Source organism: Narcine bancroftii, chromosome 6 (genome assembly GCF_036971445.1).
Source record: "Narcine bancroftii isolate sNarBan1 chromosome 6, sNarBan1.hap1, whole genome shotgun sequence".
In the NCBI taxonomy this organism is placed as follows: Eukaryota; Metazoa; Chordata; class Chondrichthyes; order Torpediniformes; family Narcinidae; genus Narcine; species Narcine bancroftii.
In genome coordinates, this window is record NC_091474.1 from 184,515,707 (window position 1) to 184,536,017 (window position 20,311).

A 20,311-nucleotide genomic window follows, 5' to 3' on the forward strand; every position below is an offset into this window, starting at 1 on the left:
ATAATAAGGATTTACAACCAATGCTCTGAATAAATCCTGTTCATGATTTGCATTTTCCACTTTCCCCTTTTATCAGTGCATTAGTAATCGCAGCAGGGTGTTAGATGGTTACACGCAACATCAGATATACACATTGTCTGACTGAATTAATGCAACCTAGATTGTATACCTAAAATGGATGAGGGGGGGGGGGGTGGGGGGTGGCTTGGGAGGAGGGGGGGGGGGGGGGAGAAAAAGTCAAGAAAAAGTGTATATCATGGCTAATGTGATTTATGGTGTGAAAAATAAAAAAATAAAAAAAAAAATTTAAAAAAAAGATATACACAGTAGTCCTCCTAATCAGTGATATCTAACTCAGATAAGGCAACCAGTTTGTCCAAAACCTACATGCTGTCCACAATGGCCATCTAGAGCTCTCAGTTACTAGCTTCTTTTAAAAGCCTCTCCTCCCTATTCCTACACCTACCTGCCTGTTCTCAGTGTCCTCCATTGCCAGGATAAGGCCAAACACAAAGAAGAGGAAACCACACCTCATATTCCACCTGGGTAGTCTATAATCCAATCCTCAGCTCCTTGGTTCCCTTCATTCTCTCTTTCTGAACCACCCAGATCCTCTCACAGACCAACCCCCCCCCCACCCCCCCCATACCCAGTTTACTCTTTACCCAGTCTCTTTCCTCTACCTCAACTAGTTCCATTTCCCTTACACCCATACATACCTCCCACTGGTTCTCCTATCCCCTCTGTCTACTGTTCAGAACTCTTCAAGGATGCAATGGTTGGTGTAACAGTTAGTACCACACAGTTATAGCACTAGCGATTGGGACCAGGGTTCACATCCTGTGCTGTCTATAAGGAGCTGGTAAGTTCTCCCCATGTCTGCTTGGGTTTTCCCTGGAGGCTCCAGTTTCCACCTACTGTTTGAAACATACCAGGGTTGTAGGTTAATTGGGTGTAATTGGGCAGCATGGGCTTGTGGGCCGAAATGGCCTTTTACTCTGCTGTATGTCGGGTCAGATACAGCAATGAGCTCTCCGAACCCTTCTCCATTAACAATGGCGTGAAGCAAGGCTGCGTTCTCGCACCAACCCTCTTTTCAATCCTCTTCACCATGATGCTGAAAAAAGCCATGAAAGACCTCAACAATGAAGAGGCTGTTTACATCCGGTACCGCATGGATGGCAGTCTCTTCAATCTGACGCGCCTGCAAGCTCACACCAAGACACAAGAGCAACTTGTCCGTGAACTACTCTTTGCAGACGATGCCACTTTAGTTGCCCATTCAGAGCCAGCTCTTCAGCGCTTGACGTCCTGTTTTGCGGAAACTGCCAAAATGTTTGGCCTGGAAGTCAGCCTGAAGAAAACTGAGGTCCTCCATCAGCCAGAAGAAAACTGAGGTCCTCCAACAGCCAGAAGAAAACTGAGGTCCTCCAACAGCCAGCTCCCCACCATGACTACCAACCTCCCCCACATCTCCATTGGGCACAGTTTACCTATCTCGGCTGCACCATTTCATCGGATGCAAGCATCGACAACGAGATAGAAAACAGACTCGCCAAGGGAAATAGCGCCTTTGGAAGACTACACAAAAGAGTCTGGAAAAACAACCAACTGAAAAACCTCACAAAGATTAGTGTATACAGAGCCATTGTCATACCCACACTCCTGTTCAGCTCCGAATCATGGGTCCTCTACCGGCATCACCTACGGCTCCTAGAACGCTTCAACCAGCGTTGTCTCCGCTCCATCCTCAACATTCATTGGAGCGACTTCATCCCTAACATCGAAGTACTCGAGATGGCAGAGGCCGACAGCATCAAATCCACGCTGCTGAAGATCCAACTGCGCTGGGTAGGTCATGTCTCCAGAATGGAGGACCATCGCCTTCCCAAGATCGTGTTATATGGTGAGCTCTCCACTGGCCACTGTGACAGAGGTGCACCAAAGAAGAGGTACAAGGACTGCCTAAAGAAATCTCTTGGTGCCTGCCACATTGACCACCGCCAGTGGGCTGATCTCGCCTTAAACCGTGCATCTTGGCACCTCACAGTTCAGCGGGCAGCAACCTCCTTTGAAGAAGACCGCAGAGCCCACCTCACTGACAAAAGACAAAGGAGGAAAAACCCAATACCCAACCCCAACCAACCAATTTTTCCCTGCAACCGCTGCAGCTGTGTCTGCCTGTCCTCCATTGGACTTGTCAGCCACAAACGAGCCTGCAGCTGTCTTGGACATTTACCCCTCCATAAATCTTCGTCCGTGAAGCCAAGCCAAAGAAAGAATGTCTAAATTCAATTATTTTAAAAAAAAATTTAACATCTCTTTATTTGTACACAGTCATCTTCCTTATTAAAAATCAAATTCAATAATATGCAGCCCTTTGTTGTCTTCACATAACCTCCCAGCCTTTCTCCACCCCTCTGCCAACTGGATCCTTCTGCCCATCACCCCTCCTCACCTGAATCCATCAATCATCTGACAGCTAATGCATCACCCCTGCCCCACACCCCTTTATAGCAGCTATTTCCCCATTCTCATCCTGATGAACAGTCCGACCCACTATCTCCTTCCCTCGATAGATACTACCTGAACATCTGAGTTCATCCAGCAGTTTCTTTTATTGTTCTGGTTTCAACTTATGCAATCTCTCATCTTATGTAATCAAACTAACAATAGATAGACAACTGCCTAGCATCTTATATATTTTCAAGATAATTCATGTGGAAGTTGAAGGAGCATAACTGGTTTGTTACAGTCAATGTAGTAACCTGCCTTAATGATTATCGGCCAGTAGCACTTACATCAACAGTGATGAAGTGTTTTGAAAGGCTGGTGTTGAAGCACATCAGCTTCTGTCTGAGTGGTGACATGGATACGTTCCAGTTCACCTATCATAGCAATAGGTCTACATCGGATGTCATCTCACGGGCTCTACACACACTGGCATCACTAGGTGGGGGTGGTACAGGGGGTGCAGACAATACTGGGTGACACCAAAATGACAGTGTATAAAATGTTTGTGCAGTGTTTCAGCAGAAATTTATTATTTTTATAAAAATATCCCTGCAGTTATAACAACAAAAGTTTACATGTATCAATATACATAGAAAGCTAAAACCCTATGCTAACTTTCTTTTCGAACCTTCTAATGCACTCCGCTCAGAGCAGTCATTATTACCCAATTACAATGGCACTTTGAATCACGTGGTTTTGTCACTGCACGCACTCAAGCATGTGCTGTTGTTTTTGTTGCTGCAGGTGTTTTTATAGTTACTGCCTTGTCAAATTTTCTGGTGTTTTAGCTACAACATTGTGGTAATTTGTACTTGTAAATACATTTAGGCTGTGTGTATGATATTGTAATTTAAAGGTGTAATTTTAATTTTGCTAGTTATTTCTCACTACTATTGCCGTTACGTTCAGAGATATGGGAATTATGATTTATGAGTAACATTAGAACAAAAAATATTACCAAGGATTCTGTATGGTTAGGTACAGGAAGAGGTCCATGGAGCAACACATTGGGTGACACCAACCCTCATGACATCATTGTCTACATAAACACCTGGAATACCCGGTCAGTAAAGATGCATTCATCAGGATGCTCTTTATTGACTACAGTTCACATTTAACACCATCATTCCCTCAAAACTGATCAGCAAACTTCAAGACATGGGACTCAACACCCCACTGTGTAATTGGATCCTTGCTTTCCTCACCTCCAGACAACAATCAGTGAGGATTGGCAAGAACATCTCCTCCACATTCTCCATCAGTATCAGAGCACCATAGGGCTGTGTTCTTATCACCTTGCTCTACTCACTTTACACCTATGACTGTGTAGCTTGGTACAACAATAACACCATCTACAAATTTGTCATCAATACCACTGTAGTGGGTTGTATAGAGAAAGGTGAGAGATTGAAAACCTGGTCGAATGGTGCATCAACAGTAACCTTGTATTCAAGGTCACCAAAAGTAAGGAATTGATATGGATTTCAAGTCAGAGGTATACAATCCAGTGATTGTTGGGGGATCAGAGGTGGAGAAGGTGAGCAAATTTAAGTTTTTGGGAGTCACTCTTTCGAAGTATCTTTCCTGGACCAAACACACTAATGGCATCATGAAGAAAGCATGTCAGCATCTCTACTTCCTCAGGAGTTTGCAGAGGTTTGGCAGGACACCAGAAACCCTGGCAAATTTCTACAGATGTGTGGTGGAAAGTGTGCTGACTGGTTGCATCATGGCCTAGTATGGGGACACCAATACCCCTGAACATAAAGCCCTCCAAAACAGTGGATACAACCCAGGACTTCACAGGCAAAACCCTCCCCACCATAGAGAACATCTACAGGGAACGCTGCCATTGAAGAGCAAGGATCGACACCACCCAGCACACATACTGTTATCACTGCTGCCATCATAAAAGAGGTACAGGTACCATATGACTTGCACCTCTAGGTTCAGGAACAGCTGCTACCCCTCCATCATCAGACTCCTCAACAACAAACTCAGTCAGGGACTCATTAAAGGACTCTTGCTTGTGCACTTTATGCAATACAGAGAATTTTAAGAAAATCAACAGTTTGTTTACTTTCATCATCTGTTTACATGTATACACTGTGTACATTCTTTTAGCACTACCAGTAAGTGGTAATTCTGCTTCATCACAGGAAAAAAGAATCTCAGGGTGGTATGTGATGTCATGCATGTGCTCTGACAATAAATCTGAAAGGATCATTGTAGATGGGCTCAGTTTCCAAGGTGACAAATTTATCTTGTCTTCTGAAAAACCACAGGGAGACTTTGGATGTTCTGGAGTTGTGAAATGTACTGCATAAAATGATTTACTAAAACCAATATTTTCCACTGCATTGTGAGGCCACATTATGATAGAGAATAACCCATCTTATTAGGTTGTGCTATCTATTGTATTACAATACTTTGAACTGTTTTAGCTGAATTTACATTTTACAACAGTAACTTAATCGTTGCTGGGTGCTTTTATATTGTGCAACAGTAGCCTGCTATGTTGCTACGTGCGTGTTGAAGAGAGTGCAGCGATATTCCAACCTGTGTGCATGTGCAGAGTGGAGCTGCAGTTGCAGTGTGCGTGTGTGTTGTGTAGCGGTTCTTTGATGGCTTTGAGATGCATGTGCAGTACTGTGTGAGTGACCCAAGGCCTTGCTTGGGCGGGTCCCGCTGAGTGACGCGCACGCTCTGCACGGCGCTCACACGGCGATAGAGTTACATTGCAGTCAGGGGGAGCTATGGGAAACAGGAAAGAACTTGGCACCGTTCCCAGTTCTGAGAAACTCTCCAACTGAACTCCAGAACAAAACAATGTTCGCACTTTTCTATTGAAATTTAACATGCAAGACGTTATTCCCAATTATTAATAGGATATACTTTGATCAATGCAATTATTTGCTATATAACGATGATCAACTTCATAAGATTATGGTCCTGAATATTGCAGTTGGAGACACATCATTAATGTCTTAAAAGGAAGAACTACTATGGAAAACAAACAAAATCGCATTACAGTTCAACTTTATCATGCTTTAAGTGGATTGCGACTCGTTGCAAAACTACATTTTTAAGGAAATAATTCCTGCCTCTCATTAGCACATTGAACATGACCAGACAATACAAGCCCTTCGGCTCACGATGTCGTGCCGACCCACATATATACCTACTCTCCAACTTCAATCCTTCCCAATCTCACAGCCCACAATTCTCCATTTTTGTGAAATTCACTCTTATTTGTTCGATCTGCTCTCGTCTCCGTTACGCATTTCTTCAAAACAGATGAGAAAAATGTTCAAACCTTGGCTCTATGGATCTGAACTTACTGACCCCGCAGTTTGCCCTTTTATTTCCTTAACCAATTTGTATCTATGTGCAACGACCAATCTCATGTGAAAATAACTCGTGAGCTATAAATGCATCCAACACAATATATGAAGCCGTCTATGGTCGAATTATTAGACTGTCAGTTTTCTTGTGGTCCCAAACTGTCCTGGGATTTCTATAATTGCCTGTCATTGTTCCAGTTATTCTGGGAACAGCCGGCTTTTGTCGAACCAGTGATCTTTAACACGTGTCTTTCCGACCGGAGACAATTGCCCGACCATTGCTACAAATTTCATATCCATCAGCCATGGCCATTAGCAGCGGTTGTTTCCAAACACTTTGTTTCTAATACAGTCGAACATAAACATTATCTCCATCTCGGGAGACAAGCTTTCCACAGAAAATTCCATCCCATCAAACTCACTGGTCCATCTCCAGTAGCACTCTCCCCTTCCTGGATCTCTTATCTCCATCTAGGGAGACAAGTTTTCCACTGATATTTTACAAGCCCACTAACTACCTTGACTACACTTCCTCAGACCCTGTTCCCTGCAAGGATTCTATCCCCTTCTCTCAATTCTCCATCTCTCTGCCTTCAGTAGGGATCACTCCCTCCGTAACTCCCTCATGCACTTACCCCTTCCCACCAATTTCTCCTCCCCCACCTTCCCCAGTGGCTGGAGGTGCCACATTTGCACCCACACCTCCCCCCCCCCCCCACCTCATCAAGGTCAGGGGGCCCCAAACAGACCTTTCAAGTGAAGCAACAGTTCACGTGTATCTGAAGGACTGGTTTACTGCATCCGATGGTCCCTTTGTGTCCTTCTCTACATGGGAGAGACTGGGCGCAGATTGGGAGATCACTTCGCGGATCACCTTTGCTCCATCTGCTCATGACAGAGACCTCCCAGTCGCCAACCATTTCAGTTCAGTGTCACACTCCCATGTCCGTCTATGGCCTCGTACTATCTCACCAAGACCACCCGCAAATTAGAGGAACAACAACTGATTTTCAGTCTGGCTAAGCTCCAGCTTGATGGCATGAACAAACTTTTCCATTTTCTCCCAACCTGCTCTCCTCTTCCCTCTCCCTCCTTCGCTTCCTTCTCCTTCCCTTCACCTAGCCATCCCTCCTCCACTCCCCTTGACTCTTTTGCTCTGAAACCTGCCGACATTTTTCCATACTTTGATGAAGGGCTCAAGCCCGAAATGTTGGTTATGTATTTTTAACTTTGTTGTATAAAGGATATTGATTGACCTGCTAAGTTTCTCCAACTTTGTTTTTATGCATCTTTATTACATAAAGAACGCCGTGTGATTTGCTGAGTTTCACCAATATTTTGTGCAAAATAAAAATGCTTATCCTATTTAAACGCCCTTCTGACATTCGGAACTAAACGATAAATAGTTGGTTTGAGATTTATGCATAAATGACGTTATACAGTGAATTCCAATGCATCAGTGTTAATATTTGTTTTACAACGTGCCACGAATTTGAAGGAAATGTTGGGTTTTTTTTTTGTTTTGTGATTATATTTCTTGGCCATTGTTATTCTGACATTGGTATGTTCGCGAAGAAACGTGTTTTCTTCAAACGTTTTAATTTATTGGCTCACACACAATATTTTGTTTATTTGTGCCAGTATAAAATCCGGCACCGACAACACAAATAACATGTTTCAATAGGCCATAAACCGACAAAACCTCGCGATCCCCTCCCCTACTCACTGCTGGCCATATTCGAAGTTAGAACTTAATCTCCAAGAAGTGGACATCTGTGTTTCATGGCCATCCATTTCACAAGCTTTGAGGATTTTGGCCAGTGGTTCGGAGTAAAATAATTGTTTTCAAAAGTTCTAATTACCTGTGAAGGTGTTGCAGGAGCATTGTTACATGCTCTTAATTTCTTGCAACATAACTGGCCTCATTGTGAAGAGTACAAGACTAGCGTCAGATAACCACCCCAAAACGCTCGAAATGTCGTCAGATCCAGCAACGTTTGTGGAGACGGAAGCAGCACTTTAGGTCAATGACCTATCCTCAGAACTCAAACAGGTAAGAAATCACAGAAATGCTGAAGGAACTCAGCAGGTCTCCTCAAGCATTTCTGTGATTTTTCTGCAATCGCAGCGAATGCAGGCTTTCGTATTTCTCTATAAAATTAGAAATCAAGCATCTTTTCAGTTCCATGGACGTGGAAAGAATGGCGAGAAAAACGGAGAAAGAATAGGGACCAGAAGAAACGGAATGCCAGACGTGGCGTTGCTGCCAGCTGACAGGGGATGAAGGCGAGTTCATCGCAGGTGATCCACTAGAGATTAAACAGGATAACGATGAAAACAAGAGGGAAGGGAGAAAAAGATCGAGGTCGTGTGATACAAATTCGGCAGGGCGGGTAGATGGATCCAGCGACATATGGGAGATGTTGCAAATCACGGAGAACGAGGACCAGGAATACCCTGTCCTTGAACAAAATGAGAGGGGCTGGGATTAGAAGCGTAGGAAATGAAACGGATGTGGTTGAGCGCCCTTTCAAATATAGTGAATGGGAGACTGCGCCGAAGAAGAAAAGTTAACATCTCGGAAACTCTGATCAAAGAGGATGGAGGCAGAGAAACTGAGAATGTCAAATTGAATCCTTACAGGAAGCTAAATGAGATGTTGTCGGTCGCTAACCTACACCTGAGATGGAGGCAAAAGATCAAGGAAAGGAGAGAATCATGAAATGGATGGTATGAAAATGAAAGTAGGGTGGAAAACGGCAGCAAAGCTGTGTTTTTTTTAAAGTTCTGCCGTGGAACAAGAAACAACGTCACAATCATTAACGTTCCGGAGGGAGAAAAAGGTTTAATGTTTCCGCGCAGTTTACATGTGCTTGTTTAACCGCCTCGCTGTATAACGGATGGCTAGCTTTACAAATTATGAATGAATGTAAATAATTTAAAACACGTGCACGTCAGTCGGGGAAAGTGCCACACAAGTATAAATTACAGTTTAAAAATATGGGTTAATGTGAATGAATAATATTTTAATCATGTAAATTACCATATATATATATATATATTAGTGCAGTAACCAGGATTCATCAAATATTGTTTTACGCAGTAGGCTTTATTTGAAAATAATTCATTTGATTTTGTAAAAATTCTAGCAGATGAAATCGTCTCAGCATTATGACCCTTTGGAAATCAAAAACTCCAGAAAATAGCAAAAAATCTGAGTTTAAGATTTCACGGGAGTTATAAGCTAACAGAAACAATTCGACCTGCTCCCGGTTTTCCTGCCGTCTGCAAATATTTTGTAAACTTTTTACAAACTAACGGGCAGAGTAACGAGGTATGAAACAAGCCACACTCATTTTCATCAGTTGCACCAGCATTAAAACACGCGAAATACAATGAATTCAATATTCAAATATCCATTTGGAAGAAAAAAAGCTTTAGATGGAGACTTTTGGGGAAACCACTCGCATTTACTGCGGTGAAACATTATAGAAGTAGCGGGAAGTCAGCAGGATGATTCCAGGTTTATTGTCAAAACAATTACACGTCCCTTGATCTTGACTTCATTAAATGCTGAAATCTTCTGGGATTTAACACGGGCACATTTTAAAAGCCAATGGGCTCACTAACCCCAACATTCAAGGTTACAAAGATGGTAATCTAACTCCAACGATTTCAGACAGAATTCTCCAAGTCCCGGGCTCAATTACCTCAGAATCAACTTGGAAGCAATAAAATGTCTGCTTGTATCTTTTAGAAGCTTTCTAAATCTTAGTTAACGTTTAACCTTTAATGTATCGTGGCGCAAAGTTCCTTTAAATAAAAAGTCATATTTTAAATATTCGTCTTATTTATCTTATTTGCTTGAGTAATTACTTCCGAAGCAATTAATAATACTACAATCTAAATAAGTTAACGTCTGAACGATCTCATCGGTGTGATCACAATTTATCACTCCCAACACCAGATCCCATAATTCTTCAACAATCATATGACTGGTTCCATGTTTCATGCAAGCAATCATCCCGTCACTCCTTCAAAGTTCTCAGCAGCCATTATTTACTCTCCCAGATACTCCTGTGAAGTTAAACCAGTGTCTTTCTCTACCCTGGAAATTGAATAAATCGGAAATAGTCCAAGATAACTGCATCCAAACTGAAATGTTAAAATTATATTGCCCTCTCCCGAGCAAGGCGCTCACAAAAGCAAACAATGCGCTTAAAAAAGCTCAAATATTTTCATTGGGTCGATTATTGTTGAGTCTTGGATTTATTTAGGTGGAAGTTAATAAAGTTTTAATGTCCGAATACAGTTCAAAATAGCAAAATAAAAGCCAGATGAATAATCATTGTAACGCCTTCTTGGACATGTTGAGCGATACGATTGTTTTCTGTGAATGATGTCGAGTTTCATGAAGATTTTGTGATAAGAAATTACGATGCACATTAGAAATTAACTAAAATGGTCGGTACATTTCTGACAATTGTATTCGGGATCTTTAAATCCAGCAACAATGCTCCTTCTGTTTTATCTGTTGTGCTTTTTATTAGTTTTACCAGAACACCTTTACCGGAGTCATGCACACAAGGCGCTATCATGTTCTTCAAACCACCTCTCTTGCGGCAACGTGCAATTCAGAAAGTTCAAATTACAGGGGAAGTGCTGAAGAATAGTGTTCAGTTTCTGTTCACACGGTTATACCACAGCTTAGCCATCCATCGAGTACAAAAGCGGCTCTTTAATAAAAAAAAATCAATGGATGCTTCTGTCTTTCGCTGTCTCTAGCGACTTTAAATAGACAAGCTTGACTTACGTCCACTTTTATAATCGTGTCAGAGATTTTGATTCCTTGGCCTGGACCATGTTTTGAATGCCTACTTTACTTACAGTCGATATTAGTTTATAGTTTTAAACTTTTGTTCTTCTTACATAAACAACCTTAATGGAATTGAGAGAAAATGATTTTTCCCTGTAGAGGTTGTACACATGGACTATTTTCCCAACGATGGGAAATCCAATTTCTTGCAACGCAGGATTCTGCGTGCAAAACTAAAAAGCAAACGGTGGACAAAACTTAAGATTTCTGGAATTTGACAAGCCAAGCGGATCAAAACTATAGGTCCAATGCTCTCAAGAGAAGAACAAAGACTAATGGAGTATGGAAATTGCACATTATATTTGATTAAGGAATATAACCTTGCGAGAGCTATATAGGGACTTTAATATACGTCTGTTATCGTTAAACATGAATGCTTCTCCGTACAACATTTAAAAGTTCCCCTGGCTCTTCCAGCAGCGACCCCTTTTAAGTGAGCTCGACACAGCTTTCCCACGCTTTTCCCGACCCGCGCGTTTGACGTACAAAGGAGACGTCATCATTTTGCACCAATGAAAAAGGAATCTCCTTCAAACCGGGAGCGGCGTACTGTCAATCAAAGCTTGTTGCGGGTTGTGGGACAGCGAGCTCAGCGAGACATTGCAACATTGATAGAGCTTATACCGTGGGAAAGAGCAGCAGACTGGGTTCAGGCTGCCAACAGCGCGCAGGATCTGGGTGGTTTGAGCTGAACGGCTAGCTTCTGAAAACAAATCACGAAATTATTTTCTCCAGCAACAATGAAACGCCCTTGTGAAGAAAGTTCTTCAGATAGCGATATTGATGAAACTATAGACGTAGGTAGCGAAAATATCTACGCAGGGTGAGTTTCGTGTTCTTTACAGCTCAACATTGAGTAAACTTTAAATGACACTCTTTAATTCAATGTTTGCATTCGTATGATTCGGACAGAATTGCAATAAGACTGATAGTTTCGCCGTTTTGCCCATTTGAACAGGCAGGACACTAATGTGCTCATGAGAGCTGGGTCGCCGACCACAACTTCCCAAATAATGGCCAGAAAGAAAAGAAGAGGGGTGAGGATGTTTTTTGATATTGTTTCGAAACTATTGTGGCACACCTTTCGATTGCTTCCCAAAATATTTATCCTGATCTAACGGTACTACTTTCGTTCTCCTAGATCATTGAGAAAAGACGCCGGGATCGTATTAACAACAGTTTGTCAGAGCTGCGTCGACTGGTCCCCACAGCTTTTGAGAAACAGGTAGATAGATGACTGCTCCATTCAGTTGTTATACATTCGATCTTTGAACACGTTATTAAAATATTAGTAACCCTATCAATAAATTAATTTATTAATTACTTTAGGGATAATACATTGTCCTTTATAGATACTCGAGTAAAATACTACGTTGGTAATCACCGAGTGAGAATTTGGAAAAAAAATAATTGCGACAACTTTTTACTTTCAAGGGATCAGCAAAGCTGGAGAAAGCGGAAATACTTCAGATGACGGTGGACCATTTAAAGATGCTTCGGGCGACCGGAGGTAAAGGTAAGACGTTAATCGAGTGCCCCTTCAAAGACTACTTGGCTGGGATAACCCAAGGATACCGCGCACTGTCAATTGTGGGCGGCCCGGCAGAGTGCAGTGGAAATGCTAATAGTATCACTGAGCTCGTGGGAAAGAGCCGGCGAGACAAAAGCGGCACTTGACCCCGGCTTCTGTTTGCTTTCCTAACTCTGCGGGAGGGAGTGCTTTGTGAAACCGGGGAGTCGCATGCAGAGATTGTTTGGACTTTTTTTGCTTGGAGCAGCCAGACCTACCCAGAAATACTAAACAAACACAGATACAGGGGGCCCTCTGCAACATCGCCACCTAACGTTACCACGGAGCCACACGTCTGACACGCAGCGATCTACAGCAGATTAATTTCAGGCCTACAGAAGGAGGAAATTAGCTGCAAGTAATTCATTCGTTTAAATCACCCCTCATTTCATAGCAACATACAAATGTTTTTCATTAGAAGCGGACTGCTCTCAACGCAATATTCGGTCTATATAAATGATTCGATACGAAACAGTCAAAGTTATAATGAGACACTGGTCTCTCATAATTTGCTGATACCGACCAAGATGTCAATTTGAGCTAGATTTGCCTGCCCACATGCATCTATCCAAATGTCCTTTAAACGTTACAGTTGTCCCGCTTGGCAGATAGTTGCACATCCCCACCACCCTCTACGTACTTGTCCGGTCTACTTTATAGGTTTTCCCTTCTCAGCTTAAATATATGGGGGAAAGGCTGTCTGGTCACCTTAGCTGTGCCCTTGAAGTGACCTGGTTATCTATGTACAGTCAGGTGATAATAAAATTGAACTCCTATACGCCAGAGAATCAACGCCCAACCTAGACTACGCAGCCTCTTATAACCCAAGCTCTTGTAATTCAAAAATATTAAAACCAATTGTGCTGAAGTGGTAATGAATGCCAAATAGTATGGTCAGTGCGATGCTCCAAGTTACAGTCTGGCCGCTGTGGGCAGCATCTCACTCACTCTTTCTGTTCCAAAGGTTTTTTTGACGCTCACGCTCTCGCTATGGACTTTATGAGCATCGGTTTCCGGGAGTGTTTGGCCGAGGTAGCACGTTATCTGAGCTCGGTGGAAGGTCTTGACACTTCGGACCCGCTGCGGCTCCGCCTGGTCTCTCACCTCAACACTTACGCCTCTCAGCGGGAAGCGGCTGTGATGAGTTCGTCCGTGGCTCATCACCAGCGACACCAGCAGCGGCTCCAGCAGCAGCAGCACTGGGCGGCCGCCTTCCACCAGCTGCCCTCCGCCTTGCTGCAGCACCACGGCATCGCCAGCGACCGGCTGCTGGCCACCACCTCTTCCGAAATGCAGCCAGGTACCGGCGTCAAACACCCCCGGGAAAGCTCGGCTTTGCTCACCGCCACTCTGGCGGCGGCGGCGGCGGTGGGGGCTGCGGCGGCCGCCGCTCAAGCGGATACGTCGTTGCGGGCGGTCCCGATAGGCGGTGCTGGCCGCATGGCCCCGCTCTCCACCTCCCTCCTCTCCCTCTCCGCCACGGTGCACGCCGCCGCCCACTCCTTCCCGCTCCCGTTTGGCACCTTACCCGCTGCTGCCGTGTTAGCCCCGGGCGGCGCTGGACTCAACCCGTCCAGCTTTGCCGCCGGACCGCAGACTGGCAGCGGCGAGGGGAATCCCTACAGACTTTGGAGTACGGAGATAGGAGCTTTCTGAACCGGTCTGAGTGCAGATGACCAGAACAGATTCTCTTCTCCCTTGACCCATCATACCCTTCTGATCCAACACTTCACCTGTACGTACAGTTTGGCTGTAGCAAGTAAGAATTTCGGTGTACATTGTACTTAACGAACGAGCTCTCGTACTCAACCCCTGACCCCCCATCTATCTATCACCCACTGTCCTTCCCCGCGCCTTGCATTGGAGAGGGCGGGTCATATATGCAGCGCCGGCACTCACTGCAGGAAACAGCTAAGGGCCTGTTTCTACATTGTACCTGACTACTGCTGACAAGCCTATTCACCTCCATGCATTCTTCCGCTATTTGACTTTTGCCTCGTCAAGAAATTGGAAGCGTTCATGAAAACAATAATTGATTGAAAAAAACTTGCTCTCTGCAGGGCCTTGGTTTGTAACCCACTGCAAGAGGCACCAGTACTGTTACGAACAAATCGACAACAATTTTACACGCCAGCTTTCTGCTTTCAAGTATCCCAATATTGACTATTTTGTGTATGCAAATTATAACCATTCTACTCTATCCCCTTGAAGAAATTTTACTCAGACACTCACCGCAAATCCACCAGAGAGAACAGAAATGGCAGTCATCGATATCCACCTGAGAATAACGGAAAGATTCAATCCTGGCCGATTTTGGATGGATCTCGCTCGTCGTATGGGTTCTTTACATGGTGAAATGGGTCGCAAATTTTGGCAGGATATCTGAATGGAAACGTAGCAGAGTTTTCCATTTGAGACTTTCTCTGCAACAGTAACCAGTCAATCTCATGTAGAAATAACCGAGATGGAACAATGGATTAATTACAGACAATAATGAACTATTAATTTCAGCCGCTTTTCAAGTTAATTTCGCCGATTGGATCCTCTAGAATTTCTCTTTGAGATTGGGCACTTGAGCCAGAAACATTCTGACAGAGAGCCTACCGGAAAATGAGTGGAGTTCTCCAAGGGACCTATATTTAAAAAAAACAATAATATCAAAACAGCATTCGCACAACACTCCTTGCCTGGTGCTGAAACAGCTGAACACAATTTACTGTAGAAGTGGCAGCTGTAACTAAACACTGTTCCTAAATGGACATCAGTTCCTTTGTGAGAAGTACAGACTGTAGATGTGAACATCAATTTTATCGGAAGTGATATTTTCACATGGGATTGGAAATAGTTTGATGTAACAAATTATTTGGACACAATGAAATATAAAAGATTGACGCGCTCAATTTATGTATCAAACTGTTTAAAGCCTAAGGGCAAAACAAAATTTACAATAGTCAAATGATCTTTAATAATTCGTCTATAGCGCATATTTCATTACTCAAATCCAAAATTTAATAGCCCAGATTCGAAATTTCCCATTGATTATATATTAACTCATCTTAAAGAGGGAACAATTGAGTATTTTCAGATTCACTATGAGGTCGTGCCTCATTTTACTATGAGGCAATTGGGAGATTGTATTGAAAAGGATCCTGAAAACAAACACAACCCTATTTTCACGTTTACGCGTGTCAGCCTTCCCCAGTCCTAACATCTTCCTGCAATGCATTTATATTCAACTCCCCTTTTTATCCAAAGTGAGATTTATATTGTATGATGAATAGGGAAGCAGGGTCAACATTGTCTAACATCAGTGTGATTAATTTTATATACTTCACCTTTTTATTTCAATCCACACATTTTAATGTTTTAAACAATGGAAGAGGGAATCTCTCCCTGCCATACTTTGGATTTTATTTTATTCCCAATATTCCCATAATGATCCCATATTCTTTCCATTGCCCCTTGAAAATTAAATTACACCAATGTAAAGTTCATCGAAGAGGATATAAATTAACAAATTCAGTGTGAAAAGTGTCACCACCACTGCAAGTGAATACCAATCAATGAAAGGGTATCTATTCCAGTGGCTATTAACATACTAAAACAGAATTCTGCAAATAAATTTACTTTTTTTCCATTTTAGTCTCACTTCCATTTTTGTGCTTAGAACATTTTTTTTATTAAAGCTAGATTAAAGAAATACTGCTTGGTATTGCTGCAGATTAATTATTTTGGAGGAGGGTTTCTGCTTAATTATTTTCAAAATTAAAATTGTTATGGTCAATAATATAACATTATTTCAGTAAGCAGTCCCACACTTCCAGAAATAGGTGAAAACATGACATTTATTTCTGGAAATTATATAACATCAGATTGATATATTAACTATGCAAATATGAACAGGGGTGATGAAATACTTTGTTCTATTAAACTCTATTTGGAACTGATGGACTAAGGTTTATATCCTGTGCCAAATGATCAAATATTAATACTGTGGTCTGAGAACTAGGCAACATAGCCACAAACTCAATTGTTCAAGCTGAAACATGTGGTTGCTCAAACTTTTAGGAATATATTTTAAATGCATTCATCCTTTTTAGGTCTGTTTATGGAAGACAATATTTAATGAAAAAAAATCTGTAGAAGAAACTTCCTTATACCTTTCCAAAATTACAAATTGCTGAAGTAAGATGTATTTGCTCATTTTACCCAGCTAGATTCCCACTGTCATTAATCTGCTACTCAATATGATATCATAGGATTAAAAACATTACCTTTAACTTAAACCCTGTCCAAAATTAAACTTTGACTTTAATTATGAAAAATGTAAAATAAGACAAAACAATATGTTTGTATGCAATATCAGAGGTTAGAATGTGTAAAAACTATAGCATTGTAGATAATATTTTGCACTTGAATTCTCTGCTGTGTGGAGAAGACAGTGATAAAACATGTTTACTGTATGCAGGAGATGTTTCAATACAAATGACACTTTTTTTCTTATTTACCTGCATTCTAATAACCTGTTATTCATTAAATGTTTATAAATATACACTGATTTTACAAAAGAAAAATGTGCTGGTCATTGAATATCCTTATGTCAACTTTGTACTTGAAAGAAGTTAGATAGCTTTCATAGCAATCCACAATCTGTTATAATCAAAAGTAAAACAAGATAAGGATTTTTTAAAAATAATCAAAAATGAACTGCTGGAAGAACTCAAGAAGCATTTATGGACCCAAAGAGATGGTCAATGTTTTGGGATGAGAACCTGCATAAGTCTCAATCCAAACTGTTGATCATCCTCTTTTCCTCCATAAATGTTGCTTAACCTGCTGAACTCTTCCAGTCCTTCATTTTTTGTTCCTAATCCCAGAATCTGTAGTCTCTGTGTATTTCTTGTTTAAAATCAAAATGGGCTGTAATTAAGTGGCCATTCTGAATGTTCTAAATTATATATATTAAATATATGTCACAAGTTCAAGACTGTTGCCTGGGGCAACTTTTCATACGGTTTTCTATGGTGCATGTGTAATCATAGGAAATGTGTAAAACAAGGGCAATTTTACTGTAGGAGATGGGGAAAAGATCGAGAGTTAGCTGAGATCAATGCCCTTTGTTCTCTCGAGTTTATCAGAGTTGGTGTTTAATGGAAGTCTCGCAAGAAGCTAGGGAAACATTTCTCATTGCAAGATGAGGGACAAAATTATGAAATTATTTAAATTAATAGAGTGAGGACTCATTGGCCGCCTGTTGATTCCTGGAAAAAAATGGGATCCTGATGCTTCAGGTTTCTAAACATTATTCCAAAGAACTTTTAATTGTATCCATTGTCAATATATTCACTTACAATAGAATAGTTTCATTCATTGCTTTTTTTTTAAATATACCATTATTATATTGATTTTCAGGAAACTAGTTTCCAGCTTAGAGAAAAACATTTCTGACAAAGGAACAAATAATGTCTTCAGCCATTGGGAGGTGCACAAGAGACATTTAGGAGGCTCCTGTGCACCTCCTAATGGCTGCCTCAATAATAGCATTGACAAGGCAAATAGCAGTTTGCCTGCCCCTGTCAATTCAATTGATTACAAATAGAGAAAATTACCTTTAAAATGGGAGGAAATACATCTTACTTCAGCAACTTGTAATTTTTAAAAAAGGTATATGGATAGGCTGAATGTTGTAAAACAAATTGACTGAGAAGTTTCAAATTGTGGGTGCTTGATAAGGTCGGGAGCAGGACCAAGACAAATCGGTGGTACAGGACCTTCATGTGCCACAGGTACCAATTGGAATCCTAGATGTAGGATAAGATAAAGTTCTGACTGCAGCTAGTTTGGATGACAATATGGGTTGAGGTCATCAATGGGAGTCCTGAAGAAAAAAAAGATAGCGTAGAGCAGCCATTCTTAACCCCTCTGGGGTTCAAGCATATTTAACTAAAAACCTTGTTTTCTTTTCCCCTCATACAATAATTTTTGTATGTAGTTGGTAGGAGAGGAAAAACGGAAGAAACCAAACCTTGACTGCTTCAGGGGGAAAGAGGCCCATAAATTTTGAGCAGAGTCCTGTGGGGGTGGGGGGTGGTTGAGAATGGCTGGTATGGATTTTAATTAAAAGCAAGGAAGACACTTGTTACAAAAAAAAAATTAAAGAAAAACTTTGAACTTTCTTTTCAGATTTCAGTTGAAATTAACCAGATCCTATCTGGTATATTTTGCAGACATTAGAGTCCATTTTGACAATACCTATTTTAGGTCTGAGCTTTAGATGTCCACTGAGAATCCCTAATTAATATGGAAGGAAGTATCCTTCAGCTCAAAATGAGACTTTAGGCAGCAGTTACAATCCCATACAATGTTATTCAATTACAAAGCCATTGATTTTGATGGGATGAAAATCTGGCAAATAAACAAACACAGATTTTTAAGATGTCCATTTTAAGATACACATTAACAAATATGCACCAGAATACTGAGCTTGTGCTGCAACACAAAAAAATAAAGACAACAAAGAACAGGCAGCATGATTAGTGTAGCTGTTACAGTGCCAGTGACTGGGTTTGGGGTTCAAATCCTGCACTGACTGTAAGGAGTTTGTATGTTCTCCTCATGTCAGTGTAGATTTCCTCTGAGCGCTCCAGTTTCCTCCTATTGTTCAAAAAAACAACATATGAGGGGTGGTAAGTCAATTGGGTTTAATTGGGCAGCATGGGCTCAAGGGCTGAAATGGCCTGTTACTTAAGAAACAAGCTAGAATCTACAATTCTATTCTAAAAATGACAGAGCAAACCATAAAATTTTCCCAAACTAGAGCAGAGGCAATCTCCATACAAATATGTGTGAATCAAAAACACTTTCCGACTATATGGACGTACTGCTAACCTCCCATCTGTAGCTTGTGCTCTTATACAAAGATGCTACACTGATTCAAATAATAGTTTGCTTGTTAAATACTGTGCTTCATCCTCCAGAATTTACTTCTGACAAGAGTATAGATTATATAATATTAAAATAATATAGACAGCTAAGATTGAGATTTGTTTTTATAAAAAAACATTTTGCTAAAAATATTTTGAGTTAGATTGTGGTCAATTAAATTTAAAAGTACGGAGGATACCAATTAGAGGTGATTTCATTGAGATTTATAAAATACTAAATATTTATAAGGTAAATCTAGAAAGCCCCTTTAAGTTACCATAAGAGGCATGTTTTCAAAATAATAAAAAGCATTTTCTGATTTTTTTTTTAAATCAAGAATTTTGAAAGTTATGCCACAAGTTATAGGAAGTTAAATTTATTGCAAATAATTTTTGGAATGGCACCAGCTAATTTTAGATATACATGTTCATTAATTTATATATTAAAATAAAGATTTTAAAAAACAATTCCTGCTCATCAGACAAACCACACTTTAATGTTTATTTGGCTTAGCTATGCCAAGTTTCCAGGTTCAAATTATTATCCCAGTCTCATTATTTCTAACATCCAGGCATTCCATTTGTCAGGAGTGAAAAATCCAGCCCCTTCTGCATTAGAGTGAAATGTTGCCTCACTCTTTTCTCCCTCAACCTGCAATAATAGGCGCTTGACTTAACAGGTCTTACCTATTCCTGCTTCAAGGTGAATGTTCTGGAAGTTGGGCCTACCATTTGATGAAAGATTAAGATACCTTTAATAAAGGAGTAAAGCATGAAAGTCTGCAGATGCAGTGATTGAAATAAAAACACAATGATGGAGAACCTGAGCAGGTCAAGCAGCATACTTTATATTGCAGAGATATAGATGCATAACCAACATTTTGGGCTTGAGCCCTTCATGAAGGAATGAGGAAAATGTAGACAGGAACCTGAAAAAAAAAGTGAGGGGGAGGAGCACAGGCCCACAGGCAAGAGGTGATAGGTAGATAAAGGAGGGAGGGCAATGACTGAAAGGGGGCATAGTTGTGAATGGAGGAAAGGGGTGGAGAGCTAGAGGAATAGGGAAGAGAGGGAGAAAGGGGTG

At 41.2% G+C, this 20,311-nt stretch overlaps 2 protein-coding genes across 2 annotated transcripts in view; one reads left to right on the plus strand and one right to left on the minus strand.

Moving 5' to 3' along the window:
* hddc2 (HD domain containing 2) overlaps positions 1-14,769 on the minus strand; it is a 285,409-nt gene extending 270,640 nt beyond the window's left edge. Inside the window, exon 1 of the mRNA XM_069886927.1 lies at positions 14,537-14,769. Coding sequence (XP_069743028.1) covers positions 14,537-14,572 — 36 coding nt within the window. The 5' untranslated portion in view covers positions 14,573-14,769. The remainder of the gene's footprint in view (positions 1-14,536) is intronic.
* Positions 11,256-14,457, plus strand: hey2 (hes-related family bHLH transcription factor with YRPW motif 2). Its single transcript, XM_069886917.1, has 5 exons — positions 11,256-11,557; positions 11,693-11,771; positions 11,876-11,959; positions 12,169-12,250; positions 13,269-14,457. The coding sequence occupies exons 1-5, from the start codon at positions 11,475-11,477 to the stop codon at positions 13,958-13,960; spliced, it is 1,020 nt and encodes a 339-aa protein (XP_069743018.1). The 5' UTR covers positions 11,256-11,474; the 3' UTR covers positions 13,961-14,457.
* Positions 14,770-20,311: the final 5,542 nt, after the last annotated feature.